Source organism: Dermochelys coriacea, chromosome 1 (genome assembly GCF_009764565.3).
Source record: "Dermochelys coriacea isolate rDerCor1 chromosome 1, rDerCor1.pri.v4, whole genome shotgun sequence".
In the NCBI taxonomy this organism is placed as follows: Eukaryota; Metazoa; Chordata; order Testudines; family Dermochelyidae; genus Dermochelys; species Dermochelys coriacea.
The window spans coordinates 7,192,778-7,206,909 of NC_050068.2; the positions used below are offsets into that span (position 1 = coordinate 7,192,778).

The 14,132-nt window shown below is 54.4% G+C and overlaps 1 protein-coding gene across 1 annotated transcript in view; it reads left to right on the plus strand.

The window, feature by feature from the left end:
• The window catches only part of ARAP1 (ArfGAP with RhoGAP domain, ankyrin repeat and PH domain 1), a 172,781-nt gene that overhangs the window by 148,891 nt on the left and 9,758 nt on the right, over nt 1–14,132 (plus strand). The window contains 7 exon segments of the mRNA XM_043504001.1: nt 942–1,055; nt 2,110–2,252; nt 3,545–3,577; nt 7,081–7,163; nt 11,248–11,298; nt 12,834–12,897; nt 13,702–13,857. Coding sequence (XP_043359936.1) covers nt 942–1,055; nt 2,110–2,252; nt 3,545–3,577; nt 7,081–7,163; nt 11,248–11,298; nt 12,834–12,897; nt 13,702–13,857 — 644 coding nt within the window.

Genomic DNA, 14,132 nt, shown 5'->3' on the forward strand with positions numbered 1-14,132 from the left:
GTGGCCTTTAATCCATTGATCTCCAAGCTCCTGACAAAAACAGGAGTATCATTAACCCTGTTTCCCTCTGATGGCAACAGCAGCCAGAAGCTGCACTGGCTATGGTCTGCAAGTACCTCTTTTCTCCTCATCTGCCTTCCCCGTCCCCTCTCCAAGCGGCAGCACTGTGCCAAGCAGCTCTGTCAGAAAGCTGGGCTCTCCACAACAGAACAGGAGAACTCATTAGGAAGGTGAATGCTGACTGTCCTGTACAAAAAAGCTGTTTGTTAATTGATCAGGCTAGTTAATATACCCTGCACTATGCTTACTATTGATTTCCCATCAGTAGTATAATGGTGTGGCCTACTTTTTAATATTTTCTGGTCCGCTGGCTATATTTTTTCCTGTGGCTGATACGTGATTCTGTCAGATCGCACAAGCTAAGCAGTGCATGTATGGGAGACCTGTAACAAACAATTCAGCGCTGCCTGACATGGCACGGATGCTTTTCCTCTGAATCTGTATTGAAGCAGTTACCCAGCGTTGTGCTAGGGGGTGCTCTGCTGCTGATGAGTCAGAAAGCTGAGGGACTGAGCTCTGCGGTCATTAAAAGCCCCCGGGCGCTCTTTGCCAGAGAAGATGCGCGAGGCCTTGGTGATATCATTCACTTCCTCTCCTAAGCCGCTGGGTAGTGTTGCTATAGGCTGTCGAACAGCCGCCCACATTCCACCCCAGAGGTGGCTGCATTCTGGTGGTGGGGGAAGAGATGCTTGGGTATAGTTTGTAAAGCACTTGAAGAGGCTCTCTACATGTAAAATGATAATCCTCCCCCAAGCAGCGGTTACTAGGCTCGGAAAGAGTTGAGTTAAAACACGCAGCTTTGGTCGCCGTCAGCATGGTCGCAGGGAAGGGGGTAAGCCGGATGGGGGCGTTAATACACCCGTTCCTCCTCCCCCATGCAGAGCGGCCCTTGCACTACTCTGAGAAAGTCCTGCCTATCTTGCATGACCTGGGGACGGACAGCTTCCTGGTGGTGAAGAAGCAGCTGTCCATGGAGAATATGCTCATCTATCTAGGTAGGTGACTGCAGGGGTATGTCAGAGATGTACCTCAGCGTAGAAAGGATCCAGGCCGCTCAGGGTTCTCACACTCCCTTGTCTTCATTGTCCAAAAGAGAGAGCTGGCTGGTGCAGTGTTCTTCAGGGTAGCCTGCGATATCCTCCAGACATGGAGCCCTGGAATTGCGGGAGGAGAATCCTGCACCCAGATGGTCCTGGGTCTGCCTAAGCCCATGCTCAGCGCAGGGTTCTGCGCTCTTCCTTTGTCAGTACTGGGTTGTGCTAGGGGGCTCTAGGCAGCCAACCCACGGCTGGTGGGGAGAGGGAGGGAGGAAAAAAGGAAAGACCTAGGAGCATGTGCATGCCAGCCGGTACCAACCAATGGCAGGGAGGAGCTTTCCAACCCGACAGACAGGCAGATGGGCTCAATCCAGTCCCAGTCAGAGCTGATCCTGCAAACAGAGGGCAAAGAGACGTGACAGCCGCATCTTTCCCCAGTGCCTGCCCTCCTTCTCACTCACCCTGCAGCTCGGATGGGAAGCCCGTTTATTATCAAGCCCTGCCCTGGTCAGTTTCTGCACAGAGCGTCTGCCATGTCTCTGCCCAGCGGGGGTGGGGGGGTCTCTCCAGCAGCCCTGCACCCTGGAACAGGGGATGGCAAGTGTGGCCTGACCCTGCAGCTTCCATTGTGATGGTTCCTCAAAGAAAGAGGAGACTCCTTTGCAGAGAGAGCCTGGGACGCAAGGGAGCAGGGTTAGAAACCCTCAAAGGGAGGCCTGCAGAGCCCCGGAGAGAGTGAGTGAGTGTGTGTGTGTGTCCCCCTGCCTTTCCATGAGGCCACCCCTTCCAGTGGAAACCCTCATTTGCCAATTACGGGACCAGTGGGGCTGGTTCTGGGATCCCTCGTCTCACTCCACGGCCCTGTGCGTTGTCCGCCAGCTAGAAGCGGGATGGGAATTACCCTCCGTCTGGAGCTGCATGGGCTGCAGCTCGTGTCCCGCTGCAGCCGTGTGTTTAACCCCTCGCGCTCCGGCGCTAACAGCTCTGTGCCCACCCCCTTTGCGCTCCCCAGCCAGCAGAGTGGGCGACAGCAAGCACGGCATGATGAAGTTCCGGGAGGAGAGGAACCTTCTGGGGCTCGGGCTGAGCACGGGCTTCCACGACCGATACTTCATCCTGAACCACAGCTGCCTGAGGCTCTACAAGGAAGTGCGGGTGAGCTCCCTGGGCTGCCACAATCCTCTCCCACCTCCCGTCCCGGCACACCATCCTTTCCCATGCCTCCTGGCCTGCAGCGCCCCCTACTGACCAAAGCCGACCTGAGCGAGCATCCTTTTTTCTGGCTCCACTTCCCCTCTGGCATTGCCTCTTTGCCTCTCCTTACCAGTAGCTGTAAGATCTAGCTGTGGGGGGGGACTCTTCCTCAGGGTGACACTGTGGTCAGTGGCACTTGACTGCAGGCATTTCAGCTGGTTTCGTTTCCAGTGTTCGCAGGCAAGATATTTCCAGAAGCGATAGGGATGTATCAGTGCCTGTGTGCAAGGCACTGGTGAGACCTCATCTGGAATCCCACCTGCAGTTCTCGTCACCCATGGTCAAGAGAGAGGAATTTAAACGGGAACAGGTGCAGAGAAGAGCTGTGAGGATAACAACGGGAGGGCCTGTCTTAGGGGAGGCGACTGGAAGTGCTTGCCTGGTTTAGCCTAGCAAAATGCAGGCTGAGCAGGGATTGGATTGCTCTGTAAATACACCAGGGAGGGAGAAGAGCTTTTGAAATTAAAGGATAATGTTGGCACAGGAACAAATGGGGATGAACTGGGCATGAGTAAATGTAGTCTGGAAGTGAGAAGACAGTTTCTGACCATCCGAGGAGGGAGGTTTTGGAAGAGCCGCCCAGTAGGAGCAGTGGGGCCAACAACCCAGCTAGTTTTAAGATGGAGCTTGTTAAATTTATGACCGGGATTATATGACAGAGTTGCCTGTGATAGCCGGGACAGGACTCAGTGACCCAGGAGGTCCTTACCAGTCCTGTGTTCCTATGTAGCAAACTGCCTAGTCTGTGTGTGCACCACTTCCCTCTGCTGGATGGAATCAGAGCTGCTTCACTGTGTGTCATGGGTCCTCTACGGGTAGTAGCTAATGGGGAGTCTCCTTTGGCTCAAGTGGAAAGGGCCAGTGTTGTCAGATTCATTATAACACATTGGAGCCTTATTTACTTTTCATTCTCAAATCCCATTTATAGCAGCAGAGATCACACCCTTTGTGGCCAAGTGCCCAAATCCCCATGCCCCACTTCACAGATCCTTGTAGCTTCCGTGCCCTGCTCCATGGGAAGTGAGACGCAGATCCCCATTGGCTTTACAAGCTTCCTGTTTTGTGGCAGTGGTGGGGTAGAATAGGGGGTTACCCAGAGGGTGGCACTTGCCCCCCTCCAAAACACACACTCCTCTCTCCAGTCTATGGGTGATCCTCTGTGTCTGGTTTAACCCTGATCCTTTATTAAACAGAGCTTGAAGCAGCGGATGCCTGCTGTGGAAAACGTGAGTAGAGAAGTGTTTTGTGTTACAGCTGAGCGGGATGATCTGTGGGCTTTGATTTGCTCTCTTGCCTTACAAGGTTGCCCTGGGTCAAACCCAAATCCAGCTGCTAAACACATTCAAGGGTGTGTTTGTGTGGGACACATGAGCACATGGTTTTCCTTATCCGAAAAAAATGGATTCACACCATCACAAACGGAAATCATGCGAAAAAATACAGCAGTATTGTGTAACAATGGTACAAAACAATAGCTCTTCCTGTAGAATACCACAGTGGTTTTTTAGGGTGTGATCCAGCCCCCACTGAGTTCAGTGGTCTCTTGTAAGCGATGGAAATGTCTTGACTGCTGTCTGTGGACACGCACACACCCATGCACATCCCTCCATCCTGAGCTGTGTTCCCAAAGACACCTGACATGCACTGTAACTAGCAGCTGTAATGAGAGAGGTCAGGCGTGTGTTGCCATGGCGAGGGAAATTACACCAGCAACCTTAGGGAACAGGCAAAGACAGTGGGCTCCGTGAAAATCCCAGAAGCAACAGCGCCTGTGAAAGCAGGGTGACTTATTGCCAAAATGAAATCATGCCTAAGCTTCCAAGGGTCAGAGGCAAAGTCAGGGCTCTGATGCTGGTCTAGGCATCTACCCTGGGGCAGGCTTTGGCCTGACCCTTTTACCAGTGGCCCTTTCCCAAGTTTGCCGAAAGTCCCCTGTATCTCTGTTACCACAGTATCTGAGCACCTCACAACACCCCTGGGAGGCAGGGCAGGGCTGTTATCCTCCTTGTACGGGGGGAAACTGAGGCACAGAGGCTAAATGACTTGCCCAAAGTCACACAGGAAGTTCGTGTATTGAACCCTGTCTCCCAAGTCCCAGGTCAGGGCCCTAACACTGCACCATCCTTCCTTTCTTCCTGGGTGAGGGGTGATGTGGAATATTGAAAGAGGAGGCTTTGACCAGATTGTCACCACCCGGTGATCTAGGGGGTACTGCCTCCAGTGAAGCTGCTGCCATTGTGGGCATAATTTTGGACCCCTCGTATGTGCAGGGGTGGTTGAAATATTAAAGTGCCTGTTCCCCTCAAGAATTCTTGAGTTTTCTGGGACCAAAAACGCTTTTGTAATCCACCCCCAGCGCTCATTTGGCCATCAGGAAAAAGGCATTGTTCCCAAGGTTAGCAAGGGAGGTCTAGTAGTCCCTCTGAGGAGTTCATCTGGCTGCAGTGCCATTCTGTGGTAGCAGATGTTCAGGAGGGCGTGAAAGGATGATGAATGGGAGTTACAGTTTTTCACCGCTTGCCTGTCCCGGGGCGGGAGGCACTGAGGGACCATGGATAACTGTAGAACCATAGAAATGATGGGTGAAACTATTAGGTCATTCAGTACATCTCCCATTTAGCGCAGGAATGTTCCCCCCAATGTGTCCTTCGGGGCTTTGTCCAGTCCCGTGTCAGTGTCGTGTTTGATGGGGCTTCCCCCTCTCTTCCCTTGGGGGAGCTATTCTGCAGTCGAGCAGACCTCTCCAGTGAGCGGGGGGTTCTGGCATTCAGAGGACGGTTCTGTCCCATCGCTCCTAGTTACACACACACACATCAGCCTGAGCAATTCCTCTCCCTTGATTGGACGCTCGCAGGCACTGCTGCCTGACAGGTCAATACTGATCTTTCCTGCGTGTAATCAGCATTGCCAACTCCACACTATGACCCAGGGGCGCTTTTGTAAGTGGCTTAGTGTGAGATCAATGGTTTTGTAATTACAATTCGCCTTTTCTGTGTGTGCAACGTGCCTGAGACTTGACTGTGTAAACTGCTCCTTTTGAGTCTTGTACATATGAATATAATCAGCCATATTCATATGGGGCCTAAGCAGGAGCAGCCTGGAGACTGAATTGTGCCCTGGCATAACTTAGAACCAGCCCTAGTAAATAGGAACCATGAGCCCAAGCTGCCAAGTGCTGGATGGTTTGAGAGCCCAAAGATCTGGTCTGGGAGTTTGGTTTGGGCCATTAGAAGGAGGGGGCCAGTGACAAAATTCAGATCCGAACCCAACCTTCCCCGGAGTGCGGGGTGGAACAAAGGAGACATTGGGTATATGTGCATGCCACACAGGTAGCATACGTTGTATCACTGAAGTCTTGTGGCTCTCGGCATGAGCTGACATGAAAATGGCTCTTCCGTAGGTAACACGTCTGCAACATACCATTCCACACCTAGAACGCGGCCCCGCCTTCCGCATAGGCAGATCTGGAATTTCGGTTTGAGCCATTCCAGGCCAGGATGTCTAGGTCTTGATCCAGGCTTGTTGGTGGGTGTTTGTGGAATGAACCTGGGCCAGATGTACAGGAGGGCTGGCCTGGCGGTGAAGGCAGTAACTCCATTAGCATGGAGCGAGGAGCAGGCGAGTGGGGCCGGCTGGCAGAGGGCGGCTGAGTCCGTGAATTGCGTTTGGATTCTGGGGTGTGGCTGGGGCCCTTCTCCAGCAGCCAGGGTCATGTCTGTCTGTTCCGCCCATGCCTCTCACCCCTGCTCCTTCCTTTCAAAGGGGCCCTGACGCTACCTGGGAAAACCCACATTAGAGATGTTTACATAGAAACGGGATCTTTGTGGAGTACGGCTCCATCTGCTGTTGGCCGTCTCGGTCTGTAGGGCTTGTTGGGATGTCATGGACGGGTTGCGGGGAGCAGGCGCAGCTGGGCCTGTTCTGTTTGTATGCACACAGCCCCAGCATTAAATACAGGTCTGTGTCTGTGCTCGTGGGATCCCTGCTCCTAACTGCACTGGGATACCAGCCCCAATCCCAGCTCCATGGGGCCCAGGCAGAGCAGGAGTGCACATACGATGGCTTGGGAGGCAGTTTGAACAAGACCCTAATGCGGGTCAGGCCTCCCCCGCAACCAGCAGTAGGGGTTGCACATGTACATCTAAGGAGAGGATTTGCCTCAACAAGGTCTGTGAGTGGCAGAGCTCCAACCCTACTCTCCGCACAAGACACACACCCCACGCTCCCATTCCTTCCTGGCATTCACCTTTACACTTCAGAACCACAAAACATAAGGAGCTGCCTCCTGTTCTTTTCCGAGCAAGACCTTCTGTGTCACCTCCTCCTCCTCCTCTTTTCTCAACCCTTTGAAACCCCGAGGCTGGAACTAATAGGACCCACCTGGTCTGGTTGCTGGGTGAGTCAGGAGAACAGCACTGCACCATCTGCTTGCCCTTGGTGCTCTATTACAGGCTGGTCTCTAAGAAGGTGTTATATTCATGTCTGTCTGTCTGTCCCAGAAGGGTATTTCTGTTGTTGAGGGAAGAAAACCCTTCCTCTTTTTGTGTGTTGCTTTGGCATCATTCAGAGTTCTGCTCACTGGAGCTGAACTCACCAGAATGGACTGTCCCCTGCAATCAGAACTGGAAGGCTGATCCAGATTGTATGCGTCTACACCGTGGCAGTAGGTTCACTGTCGATGTTGGGTTGTTTCTCTCTCTGACTCCCTCTTGTCCTTCTGTCTCCCCAGAGCCACAGACCGGAGAAAGAGTGGCCAGTCAAGAATCTGAAAGTTTATCTGGGAATTAAGAAGAAACTGCGCCCTCCATCCTGGTGAGCAATGGGTTGGAGTCTGAACAGCAGCACTTCTCATGGGTCCTGGCTCAGTCAGCCCAGCCAGCAGGAAGCCATGGGGCCACCATGGCAACGCAATGAACAAGGTCTAGTAGATAAAGCAGAGGGATGGGGAGCTGGGAGCTCTGGATTCAACTCCCGGATCTGCCAGCAAATAGCTGGGTGACCTCACGGGAATCACTTCGCCACTCTTTGCCTCAGTTTCCCCATTTCTGAAATAGGGGTGATGGTACAGCTGACTATGAGATTGCGAGGTTTCATTCATTAATGTTCTGAGCACTTCACTTGGTGCAATGAAGATCCTGAACGGGGCCTCTCGGCACGACCTCAATACAGTAATAAACAATTGGAATGGAGTGCTGCTATCGTATCTTCCACGAGGATCCATTCCAGTTATTTATTACTGTATTGCAATCGTGCCTAGGAACCCCGCTGAGGATCCAGGGTTCATTGCAGTTACTGATAAGCAGCTGTTGACTTTTATGGAGGTGACAGTCATCCTAGGCCAATAGCACTGCCCCCATTTCACAGAAGGGGAAACTGAGGCACAAAGACGGAACGTGGAATTGCCCAAGGCTGTGCTGTGGCAGAACCAGGAGAGCTGAGCTCCCAGCCCCCCCACGCAGTCCACTCGGTCTCTACTGACCCACATCACTGTCATGCTAAAGCCAACCTGCAGCGCGAGGAGCCATTAGCTGCCTGAACAATAGTGATGTGGTTTCCCTGCTGTGAACCCGCTGTCGGCTGCTGCACCTTGCCCATGGAGCAGAGCTGTGTGCCAGGAGGTGGCCAGTAGAGAACAGAGGTGCATAAAATCCCGTGGAGGCGCCTTTGCCCCGGGCAGCACAAGGCTCAGCTGTCTCGCTGTTGTGCTTTAAGCTCTGAGGTTTGCTGCTCTTTGCTGTTCCCACGGGCGGATGAAAGCTGGGAACAGAGCCTGGGTGCGTTGTCAGCGCTGCAGGTGTCGGCAAAGGAGCCGCACACAGTCCCAATTGCTGGGGTTTCTCCTGGTCTCTGGCTTCTTGCCACCAGATGTCAGAGCAGCCTAGCAAACCACAGTCCTCTTCCTCCTGAGCCTCAGGCTGTGTCTGGGGCACACAGGGCTCCTCTCCATCCCTCCCCTGATGTCCCCAGGCCCCCCAGAGCCCCAGCCTGCCAAGAGATTAGCACTTCTAGGGAGGAAAAGTGCTGGCCTGCGCCTTCTGCCCTGATTCCATGCCAGCCTAGCGGTCCCTGTGCCCCCCTCTGGGTGGAGAGGGCTGAGAGTGGGGTTGCTGGGAGATGGGGGCCTTCGCTCGCCCAAAGCTCGAAACTCAGCCACAGGGAAGGAGTCACTGACTGCCAGCCACAAGTAAATACTGGGGACAACAAATGAAAAAACAGGGGCAGGCGTGAAGGTTAAAATCTGAGATCCAAAAGGGGGAAACCAAGCCGAGAACCCCCGACAGCGCCCACCTCTCCTCAGAGGAGTCAGTGGGCACCGTCCAGAAGCACTCTGCCCAGGGGCATGGTCAGAGACGGCACCATAAATAGGGACCCCGGGTCGCAGACCAACCCTCCCACTCCCACATCCAGCTTCCTCCTTCTGGGATGGACGACGGCCATCTTGGCCAGTGCCAGGAGGAGGTTGACAAGGAGGCCAGGGGTTAGTGTATGCCTGGGTCAGAAAGTGAGGGAAAAGTGCAGCCGGAGCCTCAATAAGAGGTTCTGGAGCAGCTGCAGCCTGACGCCCTCGATGTAGATGTGCGCCAGGGTCTCCCTCTCACTGCAAGAGGAGCAGGTATCGGGGAGTTCATGATCCACGCCAGGTGCACACACATGCTGATAGCTCGGCGGAGGAGCTGCCAGCTGATAGCCCCGCTGGGCTGTGGAACCAGAGTGGGGAACAGGTTCCCCCACCTGGGTTTCTCACCCTCCATAGGCAGCAGCAGAACCTGGCACTTGGTGCCAGGAGGGCATGAAGCATGAGCAGACACAGATGTTTCCTCGGTGCGGTTTGGAGACAGATCCAGTCAGCCTACTCAGGCAGCGTGTCAGAGATGGGACAGGCTCTGAGTTACTACAGAGAATTCTTTCCCCAGGGGTCTGGGGTCTGGCTGGTGGGTCTTACCCACATGCCAGCTGATTGCCATATTTGGGATCAGGAGGGAATTCCCCCGGCCTCATCAGATTGGCAGAGAGCCTGGTGGGGTTTTGCCTTCCTCTGCAGCATGGAGCACGGGTCATTTGCAGGGTTAAACTAGTGTAAATGGCGGAGTCTCTGTAACTCGAAGTCTTTAAACCATGATTTGAGGTTGTCAGTGACTCAGCCAGAGGTTCGGGGTCTATTACAGGAGTGGGTGGGCGAGGTTCTGTGGCTTGCAAAGTGCAGGCGGTCAGACTAGATGATCATGATGGTTCCTTCTGCCCTTAAAGTTTAGGGGTCGGGTAGGCTTGCCGGGCGATGGCACGGTGACAAGTTGGAGAGAGCAGCGTTACTCTCCAGGTTGGAATCTGGCTAAGGCACCCCCACTCTTGTGCAAAGCAGCTGGGGGTGCCCTCAAACAAGCTTCTGGGTGAAGCATTGCCCCGTGGGTTCAGTACTGAGGAAAGGGCCACTTCCTGTAGCATCAGGAGACCTGTCAGACTCCCTTCCAAGTCCTAATCTGGCTGGCCCCTGCTTAGCTTGGGAGGTGCGAGAGCAGCACAGTTGGAGGCTGTAAAGCTGCAGCTGTAGCTTGAGATGCATCTTTGGAGGTCTGCAGGTGCAGACGTTCTTCCAGATTTGTATTTCATAGAGTGGAAAGGGAAAACGCAGGAGCTATGAAATAGACCACGCTGGGGCTGTCTGCCAGGGCTGGGGGACGCAAAGGACCAGGAGAGGAATGCCCCGAGCACAGCATGGCAATGTGTCACTGTGCTATTCCAGAGTGCTTTATTCAGCACATCACACTGGGGGTTAGACGTCACAGGTCAGGCAGGCCTGCTGTGGGGGGCTTGGCCCCAAGACTGGGTCTGAGTTGGAAGCAATTCGGTCGGGTAAGAGAAGGCAGGGAGTGGACTGGAGACTGGAGGGGCCAGGACTGTGGTTCACATCCAGCTAGCCCCATTGTTTAGATTCTGACACTGCTAGGCTCTTGCCTTGGGGGGGGCGGGGTTTGGATTGGACCTGTCTTATTAAAAATGGGCCTGATCCTGAGAGATACTGAGAGCCCAGTATTGTTAATGCCTAAAGATCCTGGTTTTCAAGCTGGCACAAAGGCCAAATCAGATTCGTTACTGAAACCAATCCAATCCATCAGATTCAAACAGATCAGATTCATGAGCTGGAATCAGTCTCTCCCTGCTGCAAACAAACCCACACTTGAAAGGAAACCCGAGTGAAGCCTCCTGGGGGAACGTGACACTGATACATAAGCAGGGAGCACTGCAGGGTCACGGCTCTCTCTAGAGACAGTCCTGCCTCCTGCTCCCATGGGCGGCCGGTGCTATGTGGAGGGCCGTGGAGCTGGTATCTTTGCCAGAGCGCCACTCATGTCCGGTAGGTCGTGATGTTCATTTGGACATCACTGTCTCACTGGCTGTGCCTGGGGGCAACTTGTGGGTTGCACACTGGCATAAAACCAGGAAGAATCAGGGCTAATGTCTTTTGTTTTACTGGGCTGTCCTGCTGTGTAACGTTGCATTGTGCTGTTAAACATCCCCCACCCCAGATGTGGCTGCATTTAATCAGCAGGCAAACTTGGGGATCCACTGGGATCAATTGCACCACAAAACCATGAGAGAGGATGGCTTTATGGCACCTGGCAGCCTTCCGACCTTTGCGGAGAGTTCCTCTCATTGCCGGAGGATGCCAGCAATAGACTCAAGTGTCACCTGGCCTCTCCAAAAGCAAAGATCATGGAGGAAAGTGCCTGGCGGTGGTGACAAATCACAACAGTTTGCCACCGTAACGCAGAGAGGCTTGTGGTTGCTGGGATATCAGGTTTGCTCTGTTGGAAAACTTACTAACCTAATGGACGGGGAGCCGTTTGGGAGAGGAAAGCTTGGAATTCAGCGTTCTGTTCTCTTCTCTCCCTGGCAGCTGGGGATTCACGGTGTTCTGTGAAAACGAGAAGCATGAAAAGCAGCAGTGGTAAGGAGCGGTGGCGGGCCGGGGCCTGGGGGGTTTGGCTGGAGGAGAGCTGTTTGTTAAGCTTAGCCAGGCCCAGACCCTGATCCGCGGGCGTTCAGGCAGACAGGGACCGAGGCGGAGCTCCTTTCAGAAACAGAGCCGTGCTCGCGTACCAAAGGGGTTCCGGGACTTCTCCTCCCCAAGTCTCCTGCGGTGGGGAAGTCGTTTCTGCACAGAAATGTCCCTGGCCAGGATCTGTCTGCATGGCCTTGTACAGTTATTATTGAAACAAATTGATCACCGTGCCAGACTGTAGCTACTTAAAACCCCCATCTTTGGGCCCCTGTCACTTGAGCTAAATGAGAATCTCTATGGATAGGGGTCTATGACATACAGACCAGAAATGCTGAGTCCATCCTGGAGAGAGGAGGGGGCTCTCTCTCACCCCGTCCCCCAGCATTTTATTTAAAGGAGCCACTGTCCATTTCTTCAACCATCTGTCCCTCTAGACCAGTGGTTCTCAAGCTTTTGTTCTGGTGACCCCTTTCACACAGCAAGCCTCTGAGTGCGACTCCCCCCTTATCAATTAAAAACAGTTTTTATGTGTTTAACACCATTATAAATGCTGGAGGCAAAGTGGGGTTTGGGGTGGAGGCTGACAGCCTCGCGACCCCCAAGGTCATAACCTCATGACCCCCCGAGGGGTCCCAACCCCCAGTTTGAGAACCCCTGGCCTAGATTCCCTCCCTCTGGCTCTGCCAGCCCAGCTGCTGTCTCTGTCTAATTATCTAGAGCTCAGAAGCAGCTTTCATCATCCGACGCTCCAGATGTTCTCTGATCCCGAATGAGGATGTCAGTAATAGATCACTTGACACACAGCTGTATTTCTTAATCACGGTGATACCCGCTGTATGCCCACAGCCTGACAGCCAGGACCCCATCCTGAGAGATGCTGAAAGCCCAGTAACGTTGAGAGCTGATTTTGAATGCCTAAAGATCCTGGTTTTCAAGCTGGCACAAAGGCCAAATCAGATTCGTTACTGAAACCAATCCGATCCATCAGATTCAAACAGATCAGATTCATGAGCTGGAATCAGTCTCTCCCTGCTGCAAACAAACCCTTGCTTGAAAGGAAACCTGAGTGCAGCCTCCCAGGGGAACATGCCATTGATCCATAAGCAGGGAGCTCTGCAGGGTCGCGGCTCTCTCTAGCCCTGCCTCCAGCTACACCAGCAGATCCAACCCCACTGGTCGCAAGTGCCAGGGCTGGACCCAGGGCAGCCGGCAGCCCCTGTGCCCTCTGTGCCCTGAACTGGGCAAGAGCCATCTGGCTGTGGTCTGGAATAACAGCCACAGAGGCAGCTATGATTGTGAACTAACGAGCCAGCCTGTAGGGCCGGGATTTCTGCCGCAGGTGGCTTGCAAGCAGCTGCATTCCCTACACTGGATGCAAGCAGGCTGGGGGGAGGGGGGCAGGGGAGGGGGCTCGTCTCGCTGCTCACGTCACCTCCGGCTGGACGCGTCCACCCTGACCACCCCTTTGATCTCCTCCCCAGGTACCTGTGCTGTGATACGCAGATGGAGCTGCGCGAGTGGTTCGCAACCTTTCTCCACGTACAGGTACCACCTGAGCAGCGGGCGGCCCCTCAGCGCGCGTTGCCATCCTTCAGGGGGGGGGGCAGAGAGGGGCCTTTCCGCATGGCTCGGATACACCCCCTGTCACGTGGGGGGCCTGGCGTGGGGGTCTGCCGGCCTGACAGGACAGTCACATTTCACAGCCCACGCAGCCAGGTCACCATCTCTCCCAGCCAGCCCAAGAGGAAGGATGGTCTGGTGGCTAGAAGACTAGCTTGAGGTGTGGGAGAGTAGGATTCGATTCCTACCCCACCACCAAGCTCCTGGGTGATCCTGGGCAACTCACAGCCTTTCCAGGGCTCTGTTCCCCCATCTGTACAATGGGGACAGAGGGGTGGGAGAGAATAAACACAGTAATGATAGTGATGGGGGCCAGATAAGTATGGCAGTAGGTAGCTGAGCAGGTGTGTAGGAGAGGGGCAGCATCGGTCATTGATCTGCTGACCGGCTGGCTCAAAGATCCCCTTGAAAAGTCTGTAAAGCCTTTGGCCACTAGCTCCTGGCCCTGCTCAGTACTGCAGTCTCTGATCTCAGTCCAGAGCTGTACGTGAAATGCTTTGGTGGCTCTTAGTCCAGCTGGTGCAGCATTGCAATGGGCTTTGGTTGCTCTCCGGACTGAGTTGAGACACATTGGCCGGACAGCATTGAGGGCCGCTGGCGCCGCTCTGCGTCTGAACTAGAGAGCGCTCAGTGAGGCCCCATTCACTGGCACACTGAGATCCCAGGCTTGTTCCAGCAGCGCTGGCTGCTTTCCTGCTCACTCGCCATGTGTCTGCTCTCCCTCCCCAGAACGGCGGGAACGTGTGGCCCTCCGAATCCTCCAAGGTGCGGGCGTCACGGACGCAGCAGGACTCCAGGTTGGGTAACATCTCGCTCATCCCTCTGCGGGGCAATGAGAATGAGATGAGGAACAGTGTGGCTGCTTTTGCTGCTGATCCGCTAACTGTGAGTGACAACCAATCGGTGCTGGGTTTCCCGGTGCAGGGAGTGGCATCCCACGGGCTCGTAGCATCACGCCTGCCGGGCGGGTGGGACAGGCGCAGGATCCCCACGCCCGGGGATTTCCTTCAGAGTGAGATCAGTAGGCGAGAGCTGGGTGGGGTTGGCGAACACAGAGCATCTTCTGCTGTTAGTCTGGCTCCCAATCCTTTCCCGGCCTCTGTCCTAGTCATTGACTCAGAGCAAACAAAGCCAGGAGGGCAGGGTTCGTTCTTTGCCCG